Genomic DNA, 24,294 nt, shown 5'->3' on the forward strand with positions numbered 1-24,294 from the left:
TTACCACTTATAAAAATAGAACCTATTTGGGCAGGAAGGATTTAGAGAGTGAATATAAATATAGATTTAGGTCACGACTGCAATAATCTGAATCTATACGGCAGTTTAAATAAGATATTGTGTAAGAATCTAGTATTGTCTCCCTGAGTAAGGATCCTTTCTACTATAGGATACTGACTGGTGCAGCAAAATATAAATTTGCCAGTATCTGAAGAGGAAACAATCCTGTATATAAGAATAAGATTAAAGTAAGAGAAGAAAGAATAAATAACGAAAGGTAAATATATAACAATAGAGCAGCCGGTAGGATTTTGATTGAATAAGGTTTTAGGTAAGAAAGGATAGACTTAAGTAAAACAACTAATTAAGCATAAGCCATATAGAAACACTTTTTAACAGATGGAATATCAGCATGTTTGCTAAAGGAATGTTCAACTCAATTGGCTAGACCTTTCACATGTTTATATAACTTAAGTCTCAGCTCAGGAATGATACCACAGGAATGGAAGGAAGGAATGTATGATAGTTCCATTGTATAAGGGTGGTGCAAAAGCTGATGTGTCTGATTACTGACTTATCAGTATCTCTGATATGGTAGGGAAGATTTTAGAGAAGTTGGTAAGAACTCGCATACAGAAATGGATAGACAAACAAGCTATACTCTGCAAGAAGAAGCATGGCTTTACTAAAGGATGGTCATGTTTTAGCAATTTGCTCATATTTTATAGCAAGGTTATTTTGGATTTTGCTAAAGCATTTGATAGGATACACATGAAAGGCTGTTGCATAAACTCAACAATGTGGGATTAGAATATAAACGCTTGACTTTGGATCAGTGGATGGTTGATAGACAGATATCAAAAAGTGGTATACGGTGGGTGTGAATCTGTCAGATTTAAGGTGGTCAGTGGTGTACCTCGGGGTTCAGTCCTTGGGCCATTGTGCAATTGTTTGCCAATGATGGGAAGATAGGCAGGGCAGTCAGGGATGCTACTGATATCTAGCACTTGGAAAATGATTTAAATAGGCTGGAAATTTGGGCAAAAGAAAATGACTGTCAGTTTAAGTGTAAAGTTATGCACTTTGACGTGATGAGATTTCCAGCGGTGTATTATATTAGCAGAGTTATGCTACAAGAAACTGATGAGGCTAGGAATCTTGGCATAATTGTGGATAGGAATTTGAAGTTCAGAGGTCACATAGCAAAAGTTTCAAATTCAACTCAGAGGATAATTGCAATGTTGAAGTGAATCTTGACACGTCAGGATAAGGAAGTTATTTTGCTTCTTTATAAGGCCTCAATATGACCACACCTGGATTATAGTGTACAGATTTGGTCTCCTGAGTTCCAAAGGGATAAAGAAGATGTAGAAAGGGTGCAAATAAGGATTACAAAAATTATATCCAGATTATGAAAGTGAGATTATAAGGACAGATTTTGAGTATGCGGATTACAGACCAGTTTACAGGAAAACAAGGAGTGATATGATAGAGGAATATATAAACTTTTGAATGGGTGTTATAGCATATCGTCTGATGAAATTTTTCATTATACTGAAGGTGGGGAGAGAATACTGGGACATCCATGGAATTAAGTTTGTTTGTAGCCGAGCCTGTATAGATCAGTAGAATTGACGTTTGCCCTCTACAACGTTTGACCGCACGACGAAAGGTTCGAATCTATCTAGTCGCCGACTAGAGGAACTTTTTCTAAGACTTTTCTCGACCGGTTCCAGAGTTAGTCGATCTCTGGCATGGGCTAGCTGGTTTTTCGTCCTGTAAACTCAAGAAAATCGGCCGTCGAACCCACACTATTTTCAGACATTAAATATATTGGGTTAGGGACCACCAGATGGTGGCACTTACTAGCCATCTTCTTCACTGCATGCCGATCAATTAGTGATAGCCTTGGGCCAGCTATCTCTGATTGACTACCAGTGGAGATTGAACTGCCTACTCAGTCTCCAAATGTTAGATAGGGCTAAAAAAACGGCCTCGCCTACTCCTTATACGGGGACAAAAAGGCATTAGCTGATTTTTTTTTTGATTTTTTTTATTTTTTAGTCAAGAAAGGGGTAAGAGCTAGGTTTTCCTCTCACAGAGCAGTGAGTGAGCAGAATAGTTTGCCTTTAAGGGTAGTGAGTGCATATAATGTGAATGAATTTAAGAGAAGGTATAACAGTTGGTTTGCGTGATTTATAGCCTCCCTCGATGAGTTTTTGACTTTGGAGGTCTCAGATAATAGTAATAATAATAAAATGTTGTGTGTGTTGGAGAACTGTAATAGAAATTTGAATACAAAAGAATGCAGTCACATAGTAGCTAGAAAAACCTGTTACTGGAATATGTTATATAAAATGCATCTATATGTATATGTGTGCATGCTGGGATAAAATGTTATTGAAATATGTGTATGTTTAAAATATATTTAATACAATTGAGGATAAATTTTCAAAACTTTTGGAACAGAAAACCATTATAATGTAAGTTAGATAGGTGTAGTAAGTTTTCAGCACTTTCTTTAATTAATACATTCAAAGTTATAATTGCAACTGTGCCAGAGTTTAGTATTATCTCAGATCGGTAGCTAGTGTTTTTAATTTCTTGTTGAGCCAGAATTATGAGGTTTGGTAAGCTGAATATGACATGTTCATATTTAGTGATATAAATCTCATATGACTTCATGTTCCTGTTCCTGCAGCTTATTCTGGAATAAGCTGCAGGAACATGAACCATGCATGGTCAACACCAGGTAACAGCAATGGTGACAATTTGTCTTTTTGGAGAAGATAAAAAATTACATGTTTGGTGCATGGGTTTTTAAAGTGGTGGTGAGTTTGGAATTTCTTCAAAATCTTTGCTGCACTCAGCTGCCTTTTATAAGAAATAGGAATTCTGCAGACTGTGAGAGAACCAGAGTGTGTTGCCAAATTTTGATAGTAAAAAATATTTTTGTCCAAATTACAGCACACTTTTGCCTCTTTATACAATTATATTTATATAAAGCCTTCTGCCAGCCTAATATCCATGGAACATTGGGTTATTTTGCTGCAAATGCTAAATTAAAGTGCCACTAATTGAACATCATTAACATGACAATGATTACATCATCAACTACCGTAGGCTTAGTAGTTATTAGCACAGCTGCACTGTTAAGTTTAGCTATTCCAACTTCATTAGTTTGACTTGAACCTAATGCAAAGAAAGCCAAGACAGTGAACATACAGCATAACAACAGTTATTTGCAATTCTAATCTTTAAAGGTACCTGTGGCATGATTATAAATAATAAATTACACGATTACCACAGTAATTAACTTTAATGAAATAAAAATACAGATATTTCATACTGAAAATAATAGTACATCATCAGTGTGTAGAAACAAGCAATCAAAGGAACCAGATTACAAAGTGTTGACACTAAACGCAATATCCAGTGGGATAAAGCTCGTCTTCTCCATAGATGCAGGTGTAAATATGAACGCCTTTTCAAAGAAAGTTGTGAAGCCCTTTTACATTGGCCAAATCTGAATCGGAACGATTGTCTCCCTCTCTCCCAAAAGTTTGGGATATTCTTATCTTATGTAACCATCAAAAAATAGTTGTTTAATAATATTATTTATTAATACTAATTTCTAGCACGTGGCAACAGTTTTATTTGGTAAACCACCGACTGCTGTATGTACATTTTAATTCGGTTCCTTTGATTGCTTGTTTCCACACACTGATGATGTACTGTTATTTTCAGTATAAAATATCTGTACTTTTATTTCATTAAAGTTAATGAAATACTGTGGTCATCATGTAATTTATTATTTATTTGGAATTCTGGTTCTCATGGATGGGTGATTCTTCATACTGGTTATCGATATGTCGTATATGGTGAGACACTTTTGAATGAGTCCATGGTACAAAGTAAGTTTCGATGATATCTCGACACTAAACATTCATTGGTATCAAAACAAAGATGGCTCTTGTAACAAAAGTTTTGGAGAAAGCACCAGAAGCCAGCTCTCTTGGAATTGAGCTTATTACAAAGACCAGTTAGCCCCACAGCTGAAAGTCTGATAATGCCATGTTGTCAGGAAATAGTCACAGTCATGCTAGGCGAAGCTGCTGCTATGCAAAGGTCCTTTGTCTGACAGTACAATCAGTCATTTAATTGAAGATATATTGTACAATATTTTGGTCCAATTGGCCAGCATTTAGACATTCTTCATCAAAAGTTTGCTGCTTACTTTCTTGACATCGATGTTGCATGTTATGGTAAGTTGAGAAATCCATTCAGCCAGTTCACCATCTAGTGATTCAAATGCTGCAAAACTTTGTAGGAATATGTTTTTCATCATGCAGAAGCGATATCTGAGGAGAAAAGATAGTTCCTTAATCACCAGGCAGTGTTGTAAACACCAAATGCATGGAATTTGTATATCATGCAACTTGGCAGGTGCCAGGAGGGGGGTTTAAAAAGACTGATACAGAATTTTTCCCTTCATTCTGGTTATTAATACAGTCCACAGTGATGGCACTAACCTTTCTCCAGTGTACTTTGCTTGTGAAGCTGTATTACCTAAACAATTGCTGTTGCTGCACTCTGTGAATTTCATTGCTTGAACAAATGTCAATGAGGTCCACTATCTCCATGTGCTCTACAATGAATGATTAGTCGTTTTGAAGAAACAGGATCATCGGGAGTTAGACCTAGCAGAGGTTGCAAACCAATCAGTTCACAACAAGTGAATGAAGTTGCTATTGCCATTGTGGAGCAGGCCCTGAATGACAGTGTTGGTTCCTGCAGTGTTTAAGCTGTATCAAGATACATGGACTTACACAACTGTCTGGAAAATTCTGCGGAAGATTCTGCATTTGTACACATTCAAGATAACTCTGACACCGGAGTTGTGTCTGCTTGAGTTGGATGCTGTATGGCAGTGGATGATTTTGTGAGGAAATGAAGCTCACTTTCACCTGAAGAGAGCTGTGAATATCCACCATTGCCGGGTATGGGCTACCAAAACTCTCATGCAATCCAGCAAATTCTTTTGCATTCATCCAAGTTATTGTCTGGTGTGAGTTACAGCTGTGTTTATCATGGACCATTCTTCTTTTTTGAGGACATTCGAACATGAAATAAAAATGTGCTTGTCCAGTATTTCTCCATGAATAAAGAAGATCTGCGCCTCCAAACAGGTGCACATTTCACATTGAAAACAAGGCACTTGTATGATGACATTTAAAATCTCTCTCAAATTTTCATATTTGTCCTGTCTTACTGTAAAAATATATATTGCAATAGAATTTGAATATAGTCAGTGTAGTGTGAACTGTAAATTTACAGTTATTACATGAGCGTCCAGCATTAAGAACACAGGTGTGCCGTGATGGAAATTTGCATTGCCATGTGTGCCAGTCTGAAAAAGTTTGAGAACTACTGAAGTAGAAATAAGAAAGTTATTATCTCTCTTTATAAGACTTTGATGTGATTTCACATCGCTGGTTTATTGAGGTTCTTGGGAATGAGTATTAGAGCGGATTCAGTTGCAAGTGACTCAAATGGTGACAGAGGTACTCCATATAAGGATAGATTGAAGGTTTTATATGTTGCACAGATTGGTTGATAGGCAGAAAAAAAAAAGTAACATAGCCGAAACATATAAGCTGCTAATGAAATTTTTAATACCTGACACGAATACCATCCATTGGTCTGCTTTCAGCCTTTTGCAACTGGATTGCCATCTTCTTCCCAAGTCACCCACTACATTTGATGATAGATGATTTCCTCACCATTGCAGAAGTACCTTAAGAAGGCTGACTCACTGACTTCAGATCCTATTTGTAACTTATGCTGATGACAGTGCATTCAACTGTCCTTTTCATATGACACACGTGTTGTGCCAGTCATTAGAAGCCACAAATCCTCCATAACTAATGCCTTAAATTCTGATCTCCCCCACTACTCTTCAATGGGATAAGGGTAACCTTATGCACTGCAACATTACTAAAACACAATACTTCATAATTTTCCTGCAAGAAAGGTCTCATGTCACTCTCCCTCCCTAACTTTTCATAATACTTTGATATCAAAACACAATTAGATATTTATTATTATATTTACGGCTATTTTGCCTGCTTCTGTTTAGGAGTGCCCCTGTTTAACTGTCATTGGCTTTTTTACTCACAGATTCTTAGGGCATTGTAGATGTATATTTACTAATAAATATATGTAGCATAAAGGAAGAAAAATTTACACGTACCTTTTTATGGGTGTTGTGGCTTTTCTTCTTTCTGTGATGTCCAAACTACTGTGTGTGTGTGGGGGGGGGTAGGCAATGTGGGAGAATTAAATAGAAATGGAAAAAACCTGGGTTTTTTGAATAATATATATATATTATATTATTAGGGATGGGTAGAGCATTTTTTTATATTTATATAGGGTGGGAAAGGATGAATGGGTTAAAAATAGCAACTGGTTTTTAGAGGTGGGGGAAGGGTGGAGTTGACGGGGTGCAGTCCGTTTTGACTATGCTTGGTCATCGTCTGAACACATGGAGGAAGTGGATGCTATGTCAGGTCGGGTAGGTGTTTCTGCTTTTGAAGTGTTTGTGTTACCGCCTATTGGTCGGGGTTGTGACCTCAATTTTATGTTGTGAAGCTTCCAAACCTCGGAGATTATGTAGGGCCTGTGGACATTTATAGAGTTCGCGTCACATTTTATGGCTATTGTTTCCGATATTCTAAGCATTGTTTCATTGTCTTGTCTGTCTATTATGATGGCCTTGTCGATCTGCAGGGTATGTTTTTGTTCAAGGACGTGAACAGCTATTTCCGTTTTTCCTGTGTTGTGTGTTTGATTTTTCTTTTTGATGTTGCATTTTTTAGTGTTTAAATGTTCTGGAATAGGAATGTTACAATCGTGGAAGTGTTCTTGCAGTCTTGCCCATAAAGACCTGATGGTGGAGTGGAACCCGTGTAGGTGATATCACAGTCTTTTTGGCAGGGAAATTTATAGATTACGTTGTGGTGTTCAAATGTTTCTTTTTGTGTGAGATTTAGTGGGTTTTAGGAGATTTGCCAATTTTTGGTTTGTGGTGAATACCAGTTTGTAGTCAGTATGTTTGAAAATGTATTTATAGGCTTTGTATGTGTTTTGCGTGTATGGTAATTTGATAATTTTTTGTGTTGGGAAGTTTGTTTTGGTGGTTTTTGGCCGCCTTGTTTGCGTAATTTATTAGTTGTGTAGGATAGTTGCGATTTTTGAAGATCTGTATTAGTTTTTTTATTTCTGGGTTTAGATTACTCTGATTGGTTGAAAATTTGTATGCATTTATGAATTGTGATAAGGTGACCGATTTTTTAACAGAATATGGATGGTATGAGTGGAAATGGAGATAGTTACCGATATGCGAGGGTTTGTGGTATACTTTCTTGGCTATTTTGTTGTATGTTCTGATTAATATCGAGTTTAAGAAATTGATGGATTTGTTCTGTTCAGTTTCTATGGTGAATTTTAGTCTGTTGCTGTAACTGTTTAGGGACGCTTTTAAGGTTGTGATGTGTGTAGGATTTCCAATGAAATATAATTTCATTGAAACTGAAAATTAATTTCATTTGAATTTAATTTCAAATGGATTTCCAATGAAATATAATAGTTTGTTAAGAGGAGTAACATGGGAGTTTTCCCAGAAATAATATCCACAATCAGATATGTCTTCTTGGGCTGCTACACCTCCAGCTTTTCCTGGCACAAACACATCTCATCCAGAGCTTCTGCAGTTTCAAAAAAAAAAAAACAGCTTGATGAACATTTTCATACAAGCCACTACCTTGCATCTATGCAACCCATTAAGACTGTATAAATCCCAGATCCAACTAAACATGAAGGCTGCTTACACATTTGGGCATCCAAAGCCTCACCAGCATTGCTTAGTGCTATTCAAAAGAGGATGGTCAGATTAATTAATGGATTTGCTTTCTTTGTCTCTCAGAATCACTTTACTCCCTTTCTCACATAGATGTTCAGGTTTCTGTATTTTCAGGGACTTTCATGCTCAATGCTCTGCTCATTTGGCCTCTATCAATACTCCACTTTCTTCCAAAACCATAAGAACAGCCTTCAGCTATTCAGAAAGCATGTCAACAAATTTCTTCTTACCTACACTCAGCACTGATGTGCTGTAGGTCTTGTGACCTTTTGTTTATGGGTCAGATTAAAAGGTGGAATAAGAATGAGAGGGTTATCCCCTGAAAGATGAGTATATGAGAGAGAATGTGTTGGCAAGGATGTAGGTATAGATGCTTTGCTTGGAAAGTGGTGAACATATTCAGAGGATTTCTTACCAGAGGCAGTTGTGAGTTGTGTAAACAACTGACATAAATGTCTGAAAGTGGATGTATTATGGAATACTGAGGCAATATGATATGATGTAAACAGCCTCTATCTATACCTCTAATCATGAAGATAGTTCATAACCAAAGTTTGCACGCACTTTACCCAAATGAGTGCATAACTATGCATATAAAAGATTAAAACAAGAATATAATTTCTTGTTAAATATAATTTACTTTTTTTGGATACAGACAAGTATTAATTAGTACAGTATGTGTAAAACAATATGTGAGATTGATTAGGATTTGTTTTTATCTCTTTCTGGCATAAATTAAAGATTACATGAAGTTATGAGGTATATTGAAAGGATTTATCTAGATATGCAACATTAATTAGAACTAAAATAAGATGTTAATGGTTTCTCTTTCTTTAGGTTAATGCTCAATAACCTAATTTGAATGGAAAAGAGATGGAGTATAACTAGAAAATAGTTGCATTCACTAGATCATCGGTTCCCAATGGGAGGTACTTGCTGGGCCGTTCAGGGGTACACGAAAAAGAATCAGTAATGGTGGAAAAACAAGTAAAGTAAACAAAATGCAAAACGTTAGTTATGGAACAATAAATATCAGAATTTAAAAACAAGGGGTTCAATTTATAGAAATGGGTTTAAAAGGGGGTTCACAAGTGGAAAAAGGTTGGGAACCACTGCACTAAATTAACAAAGGAACAGCTTAGACAGGAATAAGCCAGTTTTTGGAAAACCAAAAGTTAGATAAAGACAGAAAAGTTTATAAGGATTCAGTGAATGTAGTGCCCATATTTGGATCATAAAAAAAAACAGGATCCGCGCGGTTAGCCTAGTGGCTGTGAGCTTTGCAACCTCACTGCCTGGGGAAGGAGTGTCCTGGGTTTGATTCCCGTTGGTGACGTGAGGAGTTGAAGGACCTTCCTCAGCCATAGCCAAGTTAGCCGGTCTTGGGCATGGACAGTAGGGTTTTCCCCCAGTTTATCCTGGGGTTTTTCATCCCACAAAGCAGGCAAACCGGCCTTGAAAACTTGAAAATCTCAACATGACAGACATAGGATACACTGGGGCGTAGGGCTGACCACCTTTTCCTCTGAACGGTTTGAGGTCCGATGATTAATAAACCCTCGACACTGCAAGGTAAAAGAGGGAAAAGAAGATGAGATGAGAAAAACAGGATAGATATTTGACATTGTTTTAATGCAAAAAAAGGTGGGAAAAAACAAAACAGATCGAGTGTTCCCATAGAAAAAGAAATCTATTTAAAGGTTGTTTAGAGGTGAACTAATATTGTTTCCTCAAATGACTAATTCATAGAAGCTGTGTATTTGTGTGGGGATAGGGATAAATCATATTTGGAATTTCTAAAACATAATACTTTTTTATTAAGTTAAATTTATTCTTCTGATTGCAAAAGATATTAATTTATTTCATGTTGTCAAATTGGGTATTCTCAGATGGCTAAAATTGGGAACTAGTATTTATATATATATATATATATATATACTTTTAACTGCCCGTTAAATGCCTAAATCCCTGAAAGGATGATGACTATTTATGTTATACTGAAAAGATTGAGAGCGCATAAGATTTTACTATTCTGAAAAACTATTTAGACTAAAATACACAAAAATTATTGAAGAAAAAATGAAAGAGTTTGAGAACAGGAATCAAACCTTGGAGATTCAGTGCTTGAAGAAAGCCCTGATTGATTCAGCTAGAGAGAGAGACATGTGGTGAAGTTGTCTGCAAGGATAGAAAAATTAGAACACCATGGTGGACACAGGAAGTTAAAGAGGCAGTTAAAGAAAAGAAAAAAGCATATCAAAAGTTCCTGGCAAATAAGTCAGCTTGTGCTCTTAGAGAATACAGAGACAAATGTAAGAAAGCTAAACACTGTGTGAAACTAGCTAAACAAAAGTCATGGGAGGACTTTGGCAAGAATATAGAAAATAAATATCAAGAAGATGGCAAAATATTCTGGAGGTTGTTGAAGAAGCTTAAGAATGGAGGAAAGAGTGCTGTAAAAGGAGTTAGAGATGATAAAGGTGACATGAAAATGGGAGAAAAAGATATTCTTGAAGTATAGAGTAATTACTTTGAAAACTGCTAAATGAAATGAGCAGTGATGATAGCACAATGGTAAAAAACACTGACCAGGCATGCAGTCAGGAATACATATCCATACTCGAAGTAGAAAAAGCCATCAAAGTTTTGAAATGTGGAAAGACAGCAGGAGTAGATGATATTCGACCAGAAATGCTGAAGTATGGTGGTATAAGAGTTTTACAGTGGCTGCACTGCATAGTTCAGAAAGCCTGGACAGAGGGACAAATTCCCGATGATTGGAGTAGAGCTCTCATAGTACCCATATATAAAAAGGGAAATAAAACTGAATGTGAGAATTATAGAGGTATTTCCCTACTCAGTGTTCCTGGCAAGATCTATGCAAGTATACCTGAGAAACGGTTGAGAAGAATTGTGGAAGAAAAGCTTGGTGAAGAACAAGCTGGATTCAGGCCAAATAGAGGCTGTCAGGATCAGATCTTCACTTTACGACAAATAGTCGAGAAAACATGGGAATATAACAGAAATCTGTATTTAAGTTTTGTCGATTTGGAAAAGGCATATGACAAGGTGCCAAGAGAGAAGCTATTCAATACGCTACAGTTATATGGTGTCAATGGGGCATTATATCAAGCAATACTTAGTCTGTATTTGAGTTTGTAAGTCAGCAGTTAGAATTGGAGGAAGTACAGGAAGATGGTTTAATGTTAAATCTGGTGTGAGACAAGGATGTACATTATCCCCTCTGTTATTCATTATCTATATGGATCACATTATGAAGGAAAGTGGTATTAAACACGTTATCAAAATTGGAGATGTTAATGTCAGCTCTTTGGTTTATACGGTTGATGTTATACTTCTAAATAAATTCGCTACAATTCTGCAAGATTCTCTGACTAAATTGAATAACTGTTGTAATAGATATGGTATGAAGGTCAGCATTAAAAAGACAAAGACAATGAAAATAGGCAGAATCATTGAAAATGTCAACTGTGTTGTGAATTGAGAACCTGTTGAACAAGTGAAACATTTCAGCTACTTAGGCATGATTTTTAGTGACGATGGTAAATTAAATATAGAAATAGACAACAGAATCAGCAAAGCTGGTATGGTGGGAAGTCAATTGAATAAATTCATATGGAATAAGAGAGAAATTAGTCAGAACACTAAATTAGCTGTATACAAGACAGTGTTCAAACCAGTTTTAACTTATGGATCTGAGAGCTGGGTCAGAAGTAAAACACTTGACCAAAGCCTAGAGACCGCAGATATGAGAGTCCTGAGAAAGATTAGAGACGTGAACAGATGGCATCAATGGCAATATCATATTAAAAACAAGGATATTAGGAAAAAACTAGACATTGTCAGCATCCAGGAATATGTTAGCAGAGCTAATCTCAGGTGGTATGGTCACTTAAACAGAATGGGCAAGGAAAGATTAGCAAAACAAGTATTGTCTGCCAGGTTAGCAGGAAAAAGGCCCAGATGAAGATTAAGATATAGGTGGATTGATATGGTCCAAAATGCCTTAGACGATAGAAATATAAGATCTGAATGTTTGAGTCTTGACAAGTAACAGACTGATTTGGAGGAAAATTGTAGATAGGAAGCTAGTAATGATGTAATTTTATCATGTAGTACTATCATATCCTGTACACTCCTGGAGGGTAAATGGCAGGAATTTGATGATGATGATGAAAAACTATTTTTAGATGGTTACTTGAAACGTTTTGCCAGTGTATAAATATATGTACTCTGCACTGGCTGATTGGAGCTGCCTTGTTCTTACACCAATGTATTCAACAATTATTCGTTCATTTTTATTTTGTATTTATTTATTATTTTACATACAGTGCAACCAAAAATTAAGTTATTCACCAAAAATGGAGCTGCATTATTTTTGCAGCAATGTCTTCAATTGTTGATAGTAGATACTTTTGTATCTCTACTTGATACAGTGGTAGAGTTGGAAACGTGGAATCAGAAGTGTAATTTGATTTATGAAAATCACCAAGGAAGATTACTTTTATTCAGAAAGTTAAGAGAATAAATAGCAGATTACAAATTATTGAGATAGTGGATCATAAGGCAAGAATTAGGTTTATAGTCTTGATATATGTTAGCCAAAGAACTTATATACAAATATATTTTTAAGATGGAAATGTGGACTGAATTAGAAAATGCAGATGTGCATGATCTTGTGAGTTAAAGAAACTGACAGATGAGTTTTGGTTTTTTTTTAAAAAAAAAAAAGAGGGAGAGAGAGAGAGAGTATAGTTCATAAGATTGCAGTGATCTTCACCAAGGTTACTCTTTCTTTTAAGGTTACACGGTGATCAGCATTCATATTTATGAATTTAGGGACACAAAACACGTGTTGAAAAGATTATTTTACTGATTAATAATAAAATAATAACTTTACGTTTCGACCCCTGTATTGAGGTCATCTTCAGAAGGATACATGTGCATAACACACATATATCCTTCTGAAGATACATGTAAAATAATAAAAAAGTAAAATAATTTTTTCAACACGTGTGTGTTTTGTGTCCCTAAATTCACCAAGGTTAGAAATGATGTTACATATCTACCTTGAACTCTTGAAATGAATCAGAATGTTTTGGGAGGTTTGACTTCTCATGAGGCTAAATAGCACAAGAAAGTTATAAACTTTCTCATTAAGAGTTTATTCTTAACCAGAAAGTTTTTATGACTTAGCATAATTTTGCTAGGAATATTTATATAAACATTTCTGTTTTATTAGGTTAATAGTTAAGAAATATCCTTTTTTTTTGTGATAAAACCATTTAATAAAAAACATTTTCCTTTGTCATACTCTTTAGATGTAAGGAAGCGAATAGAACTTATTCAGGATTTTGAAATGCCAGGAGTTAGTACTGGCATCAAAGTAACTAGAGATGGACAGTATATTCTTGCAACTGGTAAGTAAAAAAGATATGCATCAATTTTTAATTACTTTAATATTACAGTTTGTAATAATAATTATCTACTTGTAAAGTTGTTTGGAGAAAAGGTACGATAATCATTCACTCTAGAATGTTAATATTAATGCTCTTTTCTCTGAAATCATTAAATTAGAAATAGGAGATATTTTTATAAATAATTATGTTCTATTTGAATATCTGGTAGAATGTAATTATTTGGTGTTATAAAAGCTGCAAATCACTTAATCAACTGGCTTATAGGTTAACAGTTAAGAAATATGCTTTTGAAAATAAAAATTTTTTCACATTTGGCCATTGAGTCTCCATGGTTTGGCTCTTGTTTTAATTTCTCTGATCAAATATCAAATATGTATGTTTTAGTCTACAGTTTACCTCTGAAAACTACTCAACTTTTTATCCTTTTTAAAACTTTTATACATTTTACCTCCATTGTTTTTTTTTGTTTTTTTTTAAATTTTTTACCTGCAGAGAAGTAAACTATAGCATTAATGCCATTGGTGAGTTAAGGAATTTTTGTCCATTTTGACTCTTGTTTTAATTTCTCTGATCAAATATCAAATATGTATGTTTTAGTCTACAGTTTACCTCTGAAAACTACTCAACTTTTTATCCTTTTTAAAACTTTTATACATTTTACCTCCATTATGTTTTTTTTTTTTTTTTAATTTTTCACCTGCAGAGAACTAAACTATAGCATTGATGAGTTAAGGAATTTTTGTCCATTTTTAATTACTTTAATTTATTATTATTATTTTTTATTTATTTAATGTTACCTATTCTGGAAACCTTGTCCTATAGACCAAACACATCAAGCATATTCAAGCCATTTCTAGCCTCCAGTAAGCAAGGTTGCAATCTCGCATCATATAATGAAATTCATCTCCTATTTAAATTTAGACATTCATAAGCATCCATGCCCATGGTGAGATTCAAACCCACAGCTTGTCAAAACATCTATATCTGTAGTATATACAAATATGCAAAGACAAGCTGAGTTACATTTCACACAGTAAGCTAAAGAAACAATGATTTGATCACCAGGTATTCTACTGGCATGACCTCTAATGAAAAAAAAAAAAAGATACAGATAAAATTAACAATTAATTAAATATTTAGAAACTACATCAAAGCCAAATTCTATTTAAGATAACATGGCAGAAACATTCTTTCATATTGATAGTTTCCTTAGAGTAACAATGATGTCCTATTTTTAATATGACAGTTGTTATATTAGATTTAAGACTTAGACGTTGGTTATACATTCTTACTAAATAGCTTAAGAAAATTACAATGTACAATAGAATATACATTAAAATAAAATTTAATATACTTCCAATATTTCGGCAACGTCACGTTGCCGTTATCACAGGAACTTAAATACAAGACACGTGCACACAAGCACAACACACAGTAAATGAGGAACAAAGCAGGAAGCTATTCTTTCTCCTAAAAGTCCTGATGGTTCATCCCCCCCCAGCAGACAATGTTGGTATTCTTGGCCAATTGGGCTGAAGGTCTTGTGATCTAGGTTTCCCAAATTTGGGGCACCCATTTTATCTACCCCCCCCCCCCCCAAAAAAAAAAATCCAAAACGTATTGAAACCAATAAACCACAACCCCCTTCGCAACAAGGATTACTCTAAATCCATCACCGTTCCCTATATCTGAGGCACCTCGCAAAAAATTACAAAAATCCTAAAAAAAACATGACTTCTTGTTACAGACCTTATAAAAAAAATTGGCATCCCTTATCCGCCCCACTAAAGACCAACCTCCCCCCTAGACCTACCTGGTGTATACCAAGTCCCTTGCAGCTGTAAGTTGTCCTACTTTGGCCCAACAGGCAGGACAGCTAATATCAGAATTTTAGAACACAAGGACTACATCCGGTTTCACCAATACAGCCACTCTGGTCTTGCAGACCATGCGCTGGATTCCCGCAATAGAATACGGTGGAAGAAAGCCACAATACTATACTGTAGTAAATTCAAATACGAAAGGCTATTTATGGAATCAGCCTCAGCCCTAAGAAACAATCCAAACCTAAACAAATTTGGTTGCATGAGACTGCCCCGAATTTGGGAAACCTACATCAGAAGACCTTCAGCCCAATCGGCCAAGAATACCAACATTACCCGCTAGGGGGCACCATCAGGATGTTTAGGAGAAAGAATAGCTTCATGCTTCATTTCCCCATTTACTGTGTGTTGTGCTTTCGTGCATGTGTCTTGTATTTAAGCTCCTGTGATAATGGCAACTTGACGTTGCCGAAATATTGGAAGTGTATTAAAATTTATTTTGATGCATATTCTATTGTACGTTGCAATTTCCTTAAGCTATTTAGTAAGTAAGGAATGGTTACAGTTTTATTGTAGTCTGGTTTATCTTTGTTTTTTTTTATTGAGGTCTTGTAGAGAATTTTGTTAATGGTGCTTTGGCTGTAACCATTTTTTAGAAAAGTATTGCTGATAACTTTAATTTCATATTTCAGTGCTTGTTCATTGGAGCAGGTCTTCAAAGCCTTGTTTTTCAGAGTATTAATGACACCTAGTTTTTGTGTTGGGTGGTGGTAGGAGTTTATGTGTATATATTGGCCAGTATATTCTGCTAAACAGTGAAGGAAAGACTGCCAGAAGGAAGATGTGTGACAAGTGTATCTAGAAATGGAAGTGTTTCTGTTTTTCAATCTCAGTTGTGAACTGCATGAGTTTGTGTTGTTTGTTTAGATGGCTAAGGAAAGTGTCTAGTGTCTGGCGGCCATGGGGCCAAATCGCAAAAACATTGTCAACGTATCTAAGCCAGACTTTGGATTTTAAAGGAGAGGAATCTTGAGCATGTTGCTCAAATGTTCCATATAAAAGTTAGCAATAGGGGGGAGATAATGGCGAGCCCATGGCTGTGCCTTCTTTTCATCATCATCATCATCATCAAATTCCTGCCATGTACCCTCAAGGGGTGTACAGGATATGACAGTACTACATGAAAAAATTACATCATTACTAACTTCCTATCTACAATTTTCCTCCAAATCAGTCTGTTACTTGTCAAGACTCCAACATTATCAGATCTTATATTTCTATCGTCTGGGTCAAAGCTGTATAACTGAGAGGAGACCTCCACATAGCCTTTAAAGGAATGCGGAGAACCGACCAGGGCTTCTGACCTAATGTCCAATCCTCACCTTCTCGTGGTGCACCCTGTTGGGTATCTACTTTGATACTGAACGAACGAGGATGGGCTGGCAATTTGGGATTTAGCCGACCAAATTGTATTCTTATTGGTTAAACCAAAATAAAAAAAATGATGGTGCCTTCTTTTTTTAGGTAGAAAGCGTTTTGCCATACAAAATAACCAGAACATAATACATGTGCAAAGAGCGGCGTGATATCGTGAGGGAATTTGTTCTGTAAAAGGATTGTGTCATTGATTGGGACATGCGTAAAGAGGGCAGAGACGTCAAAACTGACTAATAAATTATCTTTTTTTCTAATGTAATGTAATGTCTTTGATTATGTTTATGAAGTGTTGTGTGTTTCTGATATAGAAACGAAAAAAAAAAAAATATAGAATTCTAAAAATAGTTATTTATAACATGGTTGTAAAGTTCAGAATTTCCAAAATGAATGGTGATCACAGTGCAATACTAAAAGAAAGGACTGTATATTCTTGTATCTTGAATCATTGAATCTTATTGACTATGTTATCCACAATAACATAGTCAATAAGATTTTTCCTTATATGTGTTCTCTCCATTTATGTTTGAATGTGGTATTAAGCATTGAGTAATCAATGTTCTAAACAGAAACAGGTGCTTGCTATTATTATTAGTTTTGCTCTTTTCTCCATGTTTTCTCCAAGCATTTCTAAATGTATAATATTCATTTCTCTCTCTCTCTCTTCTACTAGTTCAAGATTTTCTGTTGATACTTCTTATGTCAATGATGGCTGTCTTCAGTTCTGCTTAGACTGTTGTACTGTTTTTCTTCATTTGTAGGATAGCACATGGAAGCTTTGCATTTAGAGCACTGTACAAAACCTTGAAATTAGGCTTATTTCAGCAGTTTTTTTGTGACTCTCCCACTCAGGCCCGGCTGGTGGAGTGTGCAATATACACAGGTGCTGCAGAAGAAAAGGTGCCTAAAAGATGTCAAAAAATATGAGATAAGAGTTTAAACGAACAATGAATGGTACATATAATTATGAATGTACGTCGTAGTCTTTCGTTCAGGCCCCTTCAGATCTTCCCGGAAACACTGAATTGTATCCTGGACCCGATTATATTTTTGATTAAAATTTACGAAAATATACCTAAAATAGTTCTTCTTTATTTTTTGATATATCATAAATCAACTTATAATTGATTGTTGAGTTCCGTGTAAGGGCAGTATCCTAATTTAAATCGGATCAGATGCATGTGGTCTGACCTAAAAGTCGGCTTACTACTGGTAACTTATTCTTCTCGACATTTGAGCCTGTTATATTAGAGGCTGTTAGGGCGGCATCAGCGACACAAAATAATCGGCGAACTCTTGAGTCCAATGCGAAACATTCTTGTAAAATTCTCTTATCTATTTTCATTGAATCTTCAAAATTAATTTATTTATTAATGCAAAATTAATGTAAAGAATATTTGAATAAATCTCTTAACTTTATATTACTGTTTTATATTATTTTGAAAATTAATATAACTTGAAAAAATTTGTATAAGCAGGACTAATCCGTAGGTAACATTTGTACTGTAAAGCGGTTTTCATTTGTTTTTCATTTCCTGATTCGTTTTATTCACACTTTATTCAAAAAAAAACTTTTTTGGAAAGGCGCTGAACATTAATCGCACACACAAGAAAAATACTATACGCTGGTGTCCTGCTCCCACTCAGAAAAGATAAATTTGTAATATGCAAGTACTTTGGTCAGGCTAAGGATCAGATAATTCAAAAACTGTGTTTGCAGACTTGTTTAACATGTTTGATGTTAATTTTCAATCCACTTTGCTGATATTCACTCTAGATTAGAAAATTGTGTAGTATATGGAGGCATTCAAAATTTAGGCTATAGTGAGATTTGAACTTACATCATATATGTGGGAAAGTACAGAAACAACTATCTGCTTGGCCAACAATGTCAACACATGACTTATTGAATCAAAGAAAGATCCTCTCCATCAAAGCTGGGGATAATCTTTGAATTTATTTAGAGAAGATTATTGACATATAGGAAGAAGAGGATAGATAAATGGAACCCCTTCACTTTTTCTTGCATTGGTAGTTTGAAGGGAGAAAAGGCATCCTTCATGTGCGCTTTCTTGTGAATTTCATATCTGACAGGTGTCTAGTGAATGCAGTTTGCACAGAAAACATCTGACAGATCAGTTTACATTTCCATCACTCTTTGAAAATTTTAATTGTTTCTCTGAACCTTTCCATGACATATGTCCAGAGGTGAGTGATATGAACAAACTGATCTCTTGTAGGTGAGAAGTGGCAGGATTGACAGTGGACACTGATTACCAGTTAGAATATGAGCTTTAAAACCTTTGAATAGACCAGATGAAGTTGAGAGAATTAGCAGATATAAGTAAAATATCAATACATTTGAAACAATTCAAGAAATTCTACTAAAATGATTACACCACATCAAAAACCATGCTATTGCAGGCTATAATGTTATCCTCTTCTTAAGGTTAATAAAACTAACCTACAAAGAGTAAATTACAAGGGTGGAATTATCAAACTGATTTCCATTTCAAGTTTCAGATCTAGACAGCAGTTCCTTGTAGTCCACATCATTTGAACACATTCTAGCAGGATCCTGCTAACATCCAGAACTCATCTGAGATACTGCTGTGCTGTGTTCTTTAGGCTAAGGTTTAATTACAGTCCATTATGTGGACAGGTAAACAGTTATGGAAGAATGTCCAAAGAGCTGACATCTTTCATAGCTAATACCATGTGAAATATTAGAGCACTATAACTGACAGCATCAAGCATAGGAAGAATTAGAAGAAATGATTCAACAAAGGTGGTCATCTGCTAACCCATTTCCTTCATCAAGTCCTGTGGTGCTTTTCTTGAACCTCATAGCTTTAGATAGAGGGAGAGACCACATTTTCACTGCAGTCTGCAATGGTTGTTTCATTTTTCTTGAATTGCATAGTATATTGTACATGATAACAAATGATCATCAAATTCTTGTTTTTAACCATGGTGTACACAATATAATGATAGTACTACATGAAAAGACATCATCACAAACTTACTGTCAACAGTTTTCTTCCAAATTAATCTGTTATTTGTCAGGACTTCAATGGTGTCAGCTCTTATATTTCAGTCTTCTTAGGTACTTTCCATCAACACCTAGATCTTGGTCTTCCTCTTTTCCTGCCATCCTGGCAAAAAGTTCTCTTGTTCACCTTTTCTCTCCCATTCTGTTTAAGTGAGTATATCTGAGATTAGATCTGCTTACAAATTCCTGAATGCTAACAATGTCAAGTTCCTTCCTAATATTCTCATTTTTAATATGATTCTGCTATTGTTGCCATGTGTTCACTTCCTTCATCTTTCTCAGAACTCTCGTACCTTTTTTTCTCCAGTCTTTGATCAAGTGTTTTATTTCTAACCTACCTCTCAGATCAATAAGGTGAAATTGGTTTGAACAGTTCACATGGAGAGAAGAGGCTAGGAATAAGAAAAGTCTCATTGACTATGTTATTGTTGATAGTGATGTTTTCTCCCTAGTGCAGGACACCAGAGTGTACAGAGGATTTGAAATTGGAAGTGATCACTATTTAGTCTTGAGCAGGATAAAATTGAATTTCATATTGAAAAGAATAACATGTAAGAAAGTTTTAAAGCGAATAAAAGTTGAGCAGCTCTCAGATGTCAGCTGTAGACTAAAATACACAAACATGATTGAAGAAAAAATGAAAGAGTTTGAGAACAGGAATCAAACCTTGGAGATTCAGTGGCAAACTCTGAAGAAAACATTGATTGATTCTGCCAGAGAGGCATGTGGTGAGGTTGTCTGTAAGGATAAAAAAATCAGAACTCCCTAGTGGACACAGGAAGTTAAAGAGGCAGTGAAGGAAAAGAAGAAAGCATACCAAAAGTTCCTGTCAAATAAGTCAGCTTGTGCTCTTAGAGAATATAGAGACAAATGCAAGAATGCTAAACACTGTAAAACTAACTAAACAAAAGTCATGGGAGGACTTTGGCAAGAATATAGAAAATAAATATCAAGAAGGTGGCAAAATATTCTGGAGGTTGTTGAAGAAGCTTAAGAATGGAGGAAAGAGTGCTATAAAAGGAATTAGAGATGATAAAGGTGACATGAAAACGAGAGAAAAAGATATCCTTGAAGTATGGAGTAATTACTTTGAAAAACTGCTAAATGAAACAAGCAGTGATGACAGCACAGTGGTAAAAAACACTGACCAGGCATGCAGTCAGGAATACATATCCATACTTGAAGTAGAAAAAGCCATCAAAGGCTTGAAATGTGGAAAGGCAATAGGAGTAGATGATATTCGACCAGAAATGCTGAAGTATGGTGGTATAAGAGTCTTACAGTGGCTGCACTGCATAGTTCAGAAAGCCTGGACAGAGGGACGAATTCCCGATGATTGGAGTAGAGCTCTCATAGTACCCATATATAAAAAGGGAAATAAAACTGCATGTGAGAATTACAGAGGTATTTCCCTACTGAGTGTTCCTGGCAAGATCTATGCAAGTATACCTGAGAAACGGTTGAGAAGAATTGTGGAAGAAAAGCTTGGTGAAGAACAAGCTGGATTCAGGCCAAATAGAGGCTGTCAGGATCAGATCTTCACTTTACGACAAATAGTCGAGAAAGCATGGGAATATAACAAAGATCTGTATTTAAGTTTTGTCGATCTGGAAAAGGCATATGACAAGGTGCCAAGAGAGAAGCTATTCAATATGCTGCAGTTATATGGTGTCAATGGGGCATTATATCAAGCAATACTTAGTCTTTATTTGAGTTGTAAGTCAGCAGTTAGAATTGAAGGAAGTACAGGAAGATGGTTTAATGTTAAATCTGGTGTGAGACAAGGATGTACATTATCCCCTCTGTTATTCATTATCTATATGGATCACATTATGAAGGAAAGTGGTATTAAACATGATATCAAAATTGGAGATGTTAATGTCAGTTCTTTGCTTTATGCGGATGATGTTATACTTCTAAATAAATCCGCTACAAGTCTGCAAGATTCTCTGACTAAATTGAATAGCTGTTGTAATAGATATGGTATGAAGGTCAGCAATAAAAAGACGAAGATAATGAAAATAGGCAGAATCATTGAAAATGTCAACTGTGTTGTGAATGGAGAACCTGTGGAACAAGTAAAACATTTCAGCTATTTAGGCACAATTTTTACTGAAGATGGTAAATTAAATATAGAAATAGACAACAGAATCAGCAATGCTGGTATGGTGGGAAGTCAATTGAATAAATTCATATGGAATAAGAGAGAAATTAGTCGGAACACTAAATTAACTGTATACAAGACAGTGTTCAAACCAGTTTTAACTTATGGATCTGAGAGCTGGGTCAGAAGTAAAACACTTGACCAAAGACTAGAGACCACAGATATGAGAGTCCTGAGAAAGATTATAGGCATGAACAGATGGCATCAATGGCAGTATCATATTAAAAACGAGGATATTAGGAAAGAACTTGACATTGTCAGCATCCAGGAATGCGTTAGCAGAGCTAATCTCAGGTGGTATGGTCACTTAAACAGAATGGGCGAGGGAAGATTAGCAAAACAAGTGTTCTCTGCCAAGATGGCAACAAAACGACCCAGAGGATGACCAAGATATAGGTGGATTGATACGGTTCAAAGTGCTTTAGACGATAGAAATATAAGATCTGATAATGTTGGAGTGTTGACAAGTAACAGACTGATTTGGAGGAAAATTGTAGATAGGAAATTAATAATGATGTAATTTTTTTCATGTAGTACTATCATATCCTGTACACCCCTTGAGGGTACATGGCAGGAATTTGATGATGATGATGATGGTTTGAACAGTGACAGTATACATCTTGTTTAGTGTTTAGCCTCATTTCCCACTTATTTCATATAAATTTATTTTCTAATATATTTATTCTTTATTCTCATGATCTTCTACCACACCAGCTTTGCTAATTCTTGGGAGAAGATTATTGACATATAAAAAGAAGAGGATAGATAAATGGAACCCATTGCTTTTTCTTCCATTGATAGTTTGAAGGGAGAAAAGGCATCCTTCATGTGGGCTTTCTTGTGAATTTAACTATTTCCATATTTAATTTCCCATTGTCACTAAAAATTGTACCTAACTCACTTGCCAAAAAGTTTCGATATGCTTTCTTCTTTTCTCTGACTGCCTCTTTTGCTTTCTGAATCTACCATGAATTCTGATTCTTTTGTCCTTGTAGATAATCTCATCACATGCCTATCTTGTTTAATCATTGTTTTCTTCAGGATCTGCCACTGAATCTCCAGGGTTTGGTTCTCATTTTCAAACTCTTTCATTTCTTCTTGAATAATATTTGTGTATTTGAGTGTATATTTCTCCTCTGAAAAGTTGCTCAACTTTAATTTTTTTTTTAAAACTTTCTTAGTTTTCTTTTCAGTATGATATTCTAACTTATCCTACTCAAAACTAAATGGTGATCATTTCTTTTTCGAATCCTCTGTATACACCTAACCCTCGATTTATGCAGTACATTGGTTCTGCAAAAGTGTAAATGAAAAACCATGTAAGTGAAACTTATGTAAATCAAGATCTATGTAGAAAATGTGGGGATAGGTTCCTTAACACTCAATTAAATATTTATGCATCTTTTGAAATACATTTAGCACAACAAAAATTTAAGGATAATAAAATGCGCTATAATTAAACAAATACTTTTATTTAAACAATTTATAATTAAAGATATATACAGTACTGTGCTGTATGTTTGAATAATTGTCTCCTTATATTATTTTCAAACAGTTCACTTTAATAAATAATACAATAGTACTTATGCTAGCTAGTCGATCAGTTATATGCTTATAATAATAGATCATTTAAATCCACATTGTGTAAAATATAATTTTACAACTTAATTATTACATCTAAATATTGCACATGTGTCAGGAGCACTGATACCTCATTGTGCCATAAAATCAAACAACTGGCATGACATACTCAATAGCTGTATATGTTACCAGTGGGTATAAAACTCATAACAATGGGTATAGGTACCTGTATAGCTTTTTAATACAACACACACATATTTTTATTTATTTTATTTCATTTATTTATTTATTTTTGTTATTCTTAAACTGTGTTAAGCGTTAGCCAAAATTGCACTGTGCAAAATTAAAATTTTTGACTGTGCAACACTGAAATCATTCACATGAATTTGAATACTACGTAAAAGGGAGAGTTAAGTATACTTTTGTGTCTTGAACAGCATCAAAATATCACTGCCAACAATAACCTAGTCAATGAGACTTTTATTTCTTCTCTTCATGTGAATTTGTGCATGCCCATTTTTCTGTTGGAACATGGTGTTAGTAATAACTTGTACATGTCTTGGACAGAAATCCAGCAGGTACTTATGTTATTATTAGCCTTGCTGTTTTCTCTAAATTTTCTTAAAACATATAACTGTGTATTATTCATTCTGCGTAAGTTTCATGTAGATGCAGTTGAAAAATATTTAATTAAGATAGATTAATTAAAGATATTTTGATTCATGGATCATTGTCAATATAGTCCAATTGAAAATCAAAAAATTAAATGACAATAAAGGTAAATGGAATCTTTCTTATATGCAGTTGTGAGACAGGTAAAAAACCAGCGGTTACAATCCTGAAACAGTATAGAAGATCTCATCTCATCTCATCTTCCT

The 24,294-nt window shown here is 35.0% G+C and overlaps 1 protein-coding gene across 2 annotated transcripts in view; it reads left to right on the forward strand.

The window, feature by feature from the left end:
* l(2)34Fd (nucleolar protein 10 lethal (2) 34Fd) overlaps positions 1-24,294 on the forward strand; it is a 238,401-nt gene that overhangs the window by 36,690 nt on the left and 177,417 nt on the right. For both annotated transcript variants that reach the window (XM_090401368.1, XM_090401370.1), the window contains exon 3: positions 13,264-13,362. In XM_090401368.1, coding sequence (XP_090257494.1) covers positions 13,264-13,362 — 99 coding nt within the window. The remainder of the gene's footprint in view (positions 1-13,263; positions 13,363-24,294) is intronic.

This window comes from Typopeltis vanoorti, chromosome 12, assembly GCF_054136105.1.
Source record: "Typopeltis vanoorti isolate ZY-2024b chromosome 12, IOZ_Tvanoo_1.0, whole genome shotgun sequence".
In the NCBI taxonomy this organism is placed as follows: Eukaryota; Metazoa; Arthropoda; class Arachnida; order Uropygi; family Thelyphonidae; genus Typopeltis; species Typopeltis vanoorti.